Source organism: Eucyclogobius newberryi, unplaced genomic scaffold (assembly GCF_026437365.1).
Source record: "Eucyclogobius newberryi isolate DKJ021-1_F unplaced genomic scaffold, fEucNew1.0.hap1 SCAF_5, whole genome shotgun sequence".
Taxonomy (NCBI): Eukaryota; Metazoa; Chordata; class Actinopteri; order Gobiiformes; family Gobiidae; genus Eucyclogobius; species Eucyclogobius newberryi.
In genome coordinates this window covers 23987012-23997011 of record NW_027316167.1, presented here as the reverse complement: position 1 = coordinate 23997011, position 10000 = coordinate 23987012, and the positions used below count along the sequence as shown (strand labels likewise).

The 10000-nt window shown below is 40.9% G+C and overlaps 1 protein-coding gene across 1 annotated transcript in view; it reads right to left on the bottom strand.

Moving 5' to 3' along the window:
- LOC140381176 (transmembrane protein 266-like) overlaps positions 1–10000 on the bottom strand; it is a 24383-nt gene that overhangs the window by 10011 nt on the left and 4372 nt on the right. The window contains exon 3 of the mRNA XM_072465197.1: positions 9264–9458. Within this exon, the coding sequence (XP_072321298.1) occupies positions 9264–9458 (195 nt within the window). The remainder of the gene's footprint in view (positions 1–9263; positions 9459–10000) is intronic.

Sequence of the window (10000 nt, the reverse complement as noted above, 5' to 3'; positions counted from 1 at the left end):
GGGGTGCACAGACAGAGAAGGCCACAGTGATGGGATGAACGTGGAGGGGACAGTGGAGCTCTGTGATCCACGGGCCGGGAGTGTGTGTGGACGGAATCTGAATGACGGTCTTTTATGGAGCTGAAGGAAGTCTCTGTAAAGCATTTCAGAACGGGATTCACCCTCCATCGCACAAGGAACGCTATTAATCATTCACAACTTATATATGACACACTCACTTATATAACACAATAAAATAAATAGATGAAATCAATCATTGTTAACGTTTTTAAATGTTGCATAATGATAACATAAGAGAACCTTTATTTGTCCAAGTAATGTCGGTATTTATGTATTTAATGATTAGTCAAGTCTCAAGTTGTCTCAAACAATTGTAAAACCAAAAATGAAAATCCCTATGATGCAGTACAGAAAGAGGAAATAATTTGTCAAGGGAAAACACCGTAATGTGCATATTTAGAAGTCTAACACAAAATACAAAAGTACTCTAATCAGGACCATAAAGACCTATTGCTCATCTTAACTAGTTATAACCCTGCACCTTGTCCTTCCAGACGAGCAGACACGCGCACGGACGCTGATGCTGAGCGAGACAATGGCTCTCACCAGTGCCCCAGCTGGAGTGGAAATGTGTCTGTGTCCAAAACCTTTCCCCTCGTGCTGTGCACTGGCGTGGATGAGACACATGGCACGGCTTTACTTCCTCTCGTGAGGTCTTCATTCATGGGTTTCAGCTTCCTGTTTACAGGTGACACTTTGAAAGAATATAATATGTTTTATATTGTCTTGTATTGTTGTTGTCTAATCTTTCTATTTCTAAATTCACAGATGGGATTTGAGTGTATTCTTAAGTCGAGCAGGTTGGTATAGCTGTCAGAGTAAGCTTCTGCTGGTGAGATTGAGTGGAGCTCACCAGGGAAGGGAGGGAGATCAAATCAGAAGCAATCGATTGCAGCATGTCCAATGAGCCCCCCAACACTGGGACTGTCAAGCCGCTGATGGTCCTATCCGATAAATAGTAGTGCCAAAGAGAGACCAACATTTATTTAGACCTATGAGGGGAATGAAAAAAATCGTTTTCTTTACAATTGAATGGGGAGACACACATAAAGCAGCGTGTCTCATATGAGATCCTCTGACAGTTATAATACAGGATTTGCTTATTAAGTCCAATTTATCCACTTTTTTGTCCTCATTTGGATCGTTTCTTGGTTAGAACTACTGTAGCAATGATGTGGTAGACCTGGGTTAGCCCTAGTCAAGGCTTGGAATAGTCCTGCTTTAGATCTGATATAGATCTGCTTGTACTTCGAAGACTTATGGTAATGTTTTCTTTGGTGTACTTGGTGTGAAAAGCTTTAGAACCACTGACATAAAGTGTACCCTAAAGCCATTGTCTTATCTCAATTGCCTGTATTATCAGAGCTCGGACTCCGGTAGATTTTTGGCTAGGAATAGTGTCATCATATCTAGCCAGAATACAGTAACCAAACTGAAGCTTCAGTCTCATAAAAGCTTCTAATAATGCTGTAGAGATAAAGAGCATTTAGCAGTGCACAGACCAGGCTGATTTAGACGTATCATGCAATGACAAAAACTGTATCTAGGGCTCTATCTTCAAGGATTCTCCAAAGATTCAGTACTCGACATTCCAGCTATTCTCAAAAAGCCAAATATAGACATTTGCTCAACGGTTGTATTGGTTCTTTTAATACAACCTTAGCACTGCTTTGAATTGCTGTGGTGTACAGACTAACAAAGCAGTAAACAACCAAAGAAAGGCGATAGAAACTGTCTTGTATTTTAAATTATACCTGAAGTAAATATGGATCAGCGCTGTAAATTATGTCCAGCTTCCAGTAATTGGAACCTTGAAATAAAGCTGGGGGAGTTGTTCCTTCCTCCCTGGCCTCACCACAGCAAATCCACATAAACCATCTGGTCTTGGGTCCAACCCCACATCTTTTGTATTGGAAACAGCCAGATCAACAACATATGTTTTTTCCTGTGTGTCTGGCAACTTCACTGCCATTAGCAGGGGGTAGATGACATCATCACATTGCTCAGGGTGCTGCTGGTCAGGAATGGGCTCACCTTGAAACAACGGAAAGTCAAAGCATGTTTTTTAGATTACACGTCATCCTCATCACCAATTAAGCGTTTTCTACCCAAGCCAAATCAAGATTAAAGGATTGTTTAGGCCATTTAATTCAAAATATATCAGATTAAAGTTGTAAGTCCATCGTAAAGTATAGTTACTTGGCGAGCAGATCTTGACCTTAAAGGTTCATGTTTGTACAGTATGGCAACAGTATATCTGTTTTGGATTTATTCAAATACAGGACATTTTATTGCTCAAAAATATTTGCGTGCAACTGTGAGCGAAGTCACTTCTCCACAGATATGACCTGTAACTTGGCCTGGTGATAGAGAAGTTTGATGCCATGGAGAGAAGCAAGTGACACACCCTTAACCAGAAGAGTTTCCATGTGCACTTTTAGCTGCAGTTGTGTAATTTAAAGACTCAAAGAATCTCAAACTGTTTCCATTAGGAAATGTATTTTTGAAGGCTTCTTCTGATCTTGATCAAGTAGCAAGTCAAAACATGCACACATACTGCACACATGCACACATGCTGCACACATGCACACATACTGCACACATGCACACATGCACACACATGCTGCACACATGCACACATACTGCACACATGCACACATGCACACATACTGCACACATGCACACATACTGCACACATGCACACATGCACACACATGCTGCACACATGCACACATACTGCACACATGCACACATGCACACACATGCTGCACACATGCACACATACTGCACACATGCTGCACACATGCACATATACTGCACACATGCACACATGCACACATACTGCACACATGCACACACATGCTGCACACATGCACACATACTGCACACATGCACACACATGCTGCACACATGCACACATACTGCACACATGCACACATACTGCACACATGCACACATACTGCACACATGCACACATGCACACATACTGCACACATGCACACATACTGCACACATACTGCACACATACTGCACACATGCACACATACTGCACACATGCACACATACTGCACACATGCACACATGCACACATACTGCACACATGCACACATACTGCACACATGCACACATACTGCACACATACTGCAAACATACTGCACACATGCACACATGCACACATACTGCACACATGCACACATACTGCACATGCACACATACTGCACACATACTGCACACATACTGCACACATGCACACATACTGCACACATACTGCACACATACTGCACACATGCACACATACTGCACACACATGCTGCACACATGCACACATACTGCACACATGCACACACATGCTGCACACATGCACACATACTGCACACATGCACACATACTGCACACATGCACACATACTGCACACATACTGCACACATGCACACATACTGCACACATGCACACATACTGCACACATGCACACATACTGCACACATACTGCACACATGCACACATACTGCACACATACTGCACACATGCACACATACTGCACACATACTGCACACATGCACACATACTGGAAACTACTCATTGCACTTTTGCAATATACTACCCTCAAACCCAAATTTAAAATCTATTTGTCTCCAAACATAAGCGAATAAACAACCCAATTTAACGACTAGGAGGAGAGTAGACAACGTGAAAGTGCTGAATACAAACCCACGCCACCTTAGTCCTCTCAGCATTCCCCTGGACAGGAAGATGAATGTCCACAACAATATTAATAACCAAACTCCACTTACCATGGCGCCAAAACTGCTAACAGTGCAGCTGCCCCCTGACGCTACCTGAAACAACCACCACCCACAAAGTCGCCCACTTCTTTTATCTCCTGTAATAAACACTAGAGCTTGGAGGATAAGATTGATTATACTGCTGTTGTCCACTAGGGCTGAAAGAGATGGGATGAAATGTGATTAATAAAATATGGCAAATTTTTAAATTCCATGTATTTATCGGCATGATTTAATCCAAATTCAGTAAACAACCTTCTTTTTGGTATTTTCCACAGTATTGCATTAAACCTGTTTTTATTCAATTGCAGGTGTTTTTATTGCTGAATCTTACTGTGAGCAGGGTTGCATCTTCACAGATATGACCTGTAACTTGGGCTGGTGGCGTCGCCTGCTTGTCCATGTTATGCTTTTCTTAGGGACTTAGTATTAACTACAGTATAACTCAAGAGGACAATAATTTTACATTTTGTTTATTGGAAGCCGCAATGTTGATCTGAAACAGCTTAATTCATTGACTTCTTATTTTTTTTTAAAATGCAAAACTGATAAGCTCCGCCTCTTCATAGTAACATTTCACCATAAGAACCAGCGGCTTGTCCTTTACATTTTTTAAATAACCACAACTAAGTGCAGGGATGTGGGCGGAGACAGGGGGTAGGTGAGAACTAGAGCCTCAGTTACAGGAATATAACGGATAACTCAAACATGCATGACGTCTTACAACTATGAGGAAAGTAATGATGAGGAAACACTGATAACGCTCATTGAATGTGATTTTGCATTATATGTTTACTTTTATGTAGATAAAACAATATGTCTCATACAAGATAAAACAATATGTCTCCATGGAGACAAGCGGGTGGCAGAACCTTAAAAAGAGAAAATGTAACATACAATAAGAAACGTTTTTGGGTTAGGGATCATCTCAAAATGGGTTGAAGCTGAAAAGACTTATTATTATTCGTCTTTTTGTTGCTTTGAAGCTTCAATACATCGTTGTGGCAGTAATTGTTTTGAAATGCTAAAAAACTCTCTCAGCAACGAGTGCGGGGAGTGCGTGCGTGAAACATGGCGCCGTCGCCGTTGCAAACGCGGCTGGTGCAGAAAAGTTGGAAAAGCTGTTTTGCGGCAAGACGCGGCGCAGCAAATGATCAAGAGATTATGCTCTAGTAACGTGCTACGCACTGGCCGGAAGAAGGAAACAAAATAAACCCGCATGAGGTTTCGGCCAATCACAGAAGACGTGAGATTCTCACTGAGACAAAAGCACGTGTTCCGCTTCTGTCATTCTGACATCACGTCTAAGGTCTAAACTCAGGCAATTGACAATTACAGGTTTTGACAAGAAACATTAGTTTCTCACTCTCTCATCCTCTTGAGACTGTCTCAATGTGGTCATCTCACAGTTTAGGTTGAATGGGATGTGCCGTAGGGCCCCTAGGGCCCGTGGACCCTGTGGATTGAGTAAACAAACATGCGCGACAGGTGACATTATTTGGAGAGTTCATAACTTCTAAATATAAACTTACCAAAGGATGTTCAGGGATGTTCACTAGAGGTGAGCAGGGTCAGGATCAAACTACTAGCGTTTTATCAACGCGTAAAATTGTATGTGAAGCCAGACAAAGTCTTTTGGGGGGGGGAGGGGGTCCAGAGAGAGACAAAAAAATTAATTATTTTCAGCTTCAACCTATTTTGAGATGATCCCTTAGTGCAGTGTTAATCTTTAACAGATGGAGATGCTAACTTGTGATAGCGTTGGTATTGTTTTATCAATCATCAAAGATTATCTAGTTCTGCACCTCACAATGCACCAGTCAGATCCACCCACATATCAAGGATCCTCGTTTGCCCCTGACACAGTGCCTTTAAGATACTACTGCTGCTTTTGTCTTCACTTGTCATTAATGTCACTTCTGATCAGTGATTTATTCTGCCACTCTAGCGCCACCCTTTTGACCTGACTTTACCTGGAGACCCATAACACACCAAAACATGGTAAAAAGATAGGAAGTATGTGCAAAGGGCATCATGCACACTGCTGTTCCTAATGAGGTGTGACGGCTCAGTATAAAGGGGAATATGAAGTGAAGCATGATTACAAAGGATTAGATAACGGGCGCTGAGAGAGGCCTTGGCCTCGTTTCCTCTTTGCTCCCAGCCCCTAAATGCTGCGTGTGCTGCCTCTCTGGTCATGCATGCTCTTACAGTGCAGGCAGCGAGGATGGGCGACTGTGTGCGAGCCACTACTTCTGCTGTCATGTGGAGTCGAGCCACTGTGCGCCAGAAGAGAGAGCGCTGAGGTCAACTCCACCTCCACAGTGCTACAGGCGTGGATATGCAAACATGTCTGGCAGGAGGTGCTTCATCACATGGTGGCAGCTTGACACAGAGGCCTTTGCTCTTGATTAATCTCCTGCATTTGCCTCTAGACAGAATGTTATATTGTCTCATGCTCGTTGGTGGTGTTGTGGTTCAAGCCGTTGCACATTTGTGGAAGAGGGTTCGCTTCTCGGCTTCTCAAGTGTTCATGCTTTGGCTGTTCTGTCCAATAAACCTTTCGGGACAGAAAATCTTTTAAGGTCTCATATAAGTAAAGCTGAGTTCATTACCATGGGTTTTATATACAAATCTATATTAACATTAATAAAGTCTTGATTTTGCTTGCACTGTTGGAATGAGACAAATGTAACCCACAAGCAGATGAGATGCCAAGATGTCTTGATTTGAAAAACACGCCCACTGCCATAAAATATGATGATGGCAGAGTGGTGCTCATGAATGTCATTTAGGAGGGCTGATGGCTGCTGCTGTTGGAGAGAGGAGATCGATAGTAAAAAGGAGACGGAGGCGTAATCACCTACCGCCCAGTGGTGCTGAAACGCACTAATAAGGGCACAGGGCTGACTGACACATTCACTGAGACGCTATCACTAAATCTGACTGATTCTAATGATGTGGCTATAAAGTGAAACCAGCCCTATTTTCTTTTTGCATTCGCAATGGTTCTCCTAAAGCTGAACTTTCAATTTTGATATCACAGCAGGACAAAATTCTTCTCCCTAACCAAAGAGTTTGTGTTTAATGATTATGTGTTTTGGTTTTTAGTTTCTCAGAGTAACACCAAGAATCTGCTCCAAAAATGTACATAATTTGGTTATGAAGGTTTTAGGGTTGTTAAAATGATTGAAAAACAGACCTTAATCGATAAAAAAAAAAGTATACACATTTTAAGTTTTTATTTATTTTCTTATTGTGCTTTTCTAAAGAGTTGTTAAATTATATTGTTTTTTTAAAATAGTGGGGTTTATTTTACGATCATTGTGGTATTGAAATCTACACTTTTGTATCGTGACAACACCAGATTCAAGGCCACTTAGAAAAATGATCAATGTCTGAGATTAGAACATTATTTAGACTGTATGTTCATGTAATATTCACACTGCTAAAGCCTGGAAGCTTAAGAAGAATTTAATTAAAGTTAAAAGAGAGAATGATGACTTTTACAACTCCTCCTGGCAGTGTTTTACATGCAGACATTTTGCACTGATGACTTGAATATGAAAATATTCATAATATTAACCCCAGTACACTAAGCACAGTTTGCGTAAATTAACCTTCACCACAGCGAGCAATAAATGTGCCGTTACATTCACATTTAGGGATTGAGACCAACAATAAGAGTTAGCAATTAGAGCAATTAGCCCTCACACACAATATCTGTTGAAAATATTATTGGTACATCCGTTTGCGATCACTCAATAGTTACAGCTTCATAACTCAGACAAAGAAACACAGCCTTAGGAATAGCACTTGTATGCACAATCAGTCACATTTAGCTGTGTTTAATAAAGATTTGCTTTGGCTGTGGTTTCATATAACAACATGTGTGCAAACCCAATGCTATTCATGATGCATTCCTATTCCTCCCAGCCCAAAACTACCGGCATATACGTTTTTTAACAGCAGACTGAGCTTACACGCTGTAGTAAGCAGAGGGAGTTGACAGAAAACAATTATAGTATGCACAGGCATGTAAAAATACCTGCTACCGTTAGTCAGGCCACATTAGGGAGCTGCTGGCTGTAGTACCAGTCTGCTGTGAGTGTGCGTCTGTGATCACCATCTGTTTCTGCACAGTATTGGCTTGATAAATAGAGCACATACACCAAGACCTGATTTGGTTTCAAACGGAGAACTTGGCAATGGCAACGGCAACTATGTGTTAATGTGTGGCAAGTGCCCGAGTTGGATCATTATTCAAGCTTATGGTGTTTGTGGACATCATAGGAGTTTGAACTGAAAGCCAGGTTTGAGTCACACTGCAGGACAGAATAGAAAAAACTGACTGAGCATTTTTTTTATTTTATTTTTGTGCGAGTCCGTAGGGCCATATTTTCTTATCAGCATCATTTTCAAATCATATCCCCGGGAGGCAAAATGTTGAGGCTCACTTAAATCAGCCTCTCGTGTTTATGCTAGGATTGTCAACAACACATTCTTCTTGAGAGATAATGCTTACCTACAGTATGAGTACGAGTAAAATATACAGCTATGTAGTTCATTAAAATAGAGGGAATGTTGACAGATGCATCATTGCAGTCAAACAACAAGATGCAAAGATGTGATGTTATTGGCGTTTGGCTCAGGCTGGCCCACTGTCAGATACTATAAAGACTGCTGTAGAGAGCAGCCGAGCGGAGGGCGGACACTTACACTGAGATGATGAATATACCTCAGTTTACTTATGGGACGGTGGACAACCCTGAGGTTGCCAGCTAATGACAAATTGATGAAATAATGTGTGTGCAATAAGAAAAGCAAGCCAAAGACCAGGGAGATTTAATTCATAACGAACAATGATTACAGCATGTGGTTTCCAAACAACAACTTTCTACTGTGATAGATAAATAATGCATAATATACATGTAGACAATGAATGCCATGTGACTTTTGCTATGTATTTCTTTTCTTTCCATAAATATTTTTACAAACATTATAACAGTTACACAAAGTGATTTGGACAAGCCACTGAACTTACGTCTCTTCTAATAACACTCGTTCACATGAACTTTAGCCCTCTGTTGATTTTAATTATGTGTCACTAAAAATAACTTTAATCCAATATCCAAAATTTAGTGTGACACTTTATGACACTTGCAATGGGGATGAAATATGACCACTATTTAGATTTGTTTTACTGTGTTGTACAACTACAAAATTGTTACATAAAACTTAAAAAGTCAGGAGCCTGAGGTGAGCTGGTAAACTATATTTAGTTTTGTGAACAAAGACTAGGAAAATCAAATCTGACATAAAAAGTGGAATGGTCCTTTACACAAAAGCCTAATGCCCTAACGATTTAAAATGTGCTCATCGATTGTTTTCTCCTAAAATACAAGAAAAGGTTGCACTTACCCCTCCCTGTTCTCATCTTCGTCTGCGTTGGAGAGGAGCTGTGATCCAGCCAGAGACACATCCAGAGCTGTGAGAGGCAGATCCCTGTAGCCAAAACTCAGCAGCTGCACCGGAGGAGCCAAGCACAGGTTCTCATCATCCACAGGCTGAGAGATGATCTCCAAGTCGGACACACCAGCCTGCTCCACCTCCCTGCTACACAACCACAACACACAGACAAGGAGCCACGTTAGGGAAGGATAAGGCTGATTCTAAACACATGAGAAATAAAGTGTGTAGTGTTTTGGAGGAAAGGCTTCTGCTAAAGAGTGTTGACTGTGTGTCGTAGAGTGGACTCTTTGAAACACAGAATATTCATATGTTACTATAGACATTGGTTACTATGGACATAGTAACTACAATCCGAACAATTGAACCATAGAGCTTGAAAACATTTTGGAAATTATGTATAACTATTATGAGTGGCATAAAAAACTACAATATAAACTAAATATATAGATATATATAAACTAGATAACAAAATGTTATATTTCTATCAAATGTAATTTAAACCTTCAACATGCTTTGGTACCTTCTCCAAGGCAAAGCACACTCTTGTTCCTTTGAACTCAAAATTACATTCAGAGAATGGAAAATGTCTGGACACAATTCCTACACATTTGTCACCCACATTCACACACTACTCAAGAGTTTTTGAACCAATGTTGATCACACCTCTATAATAAACTCTACAGAGT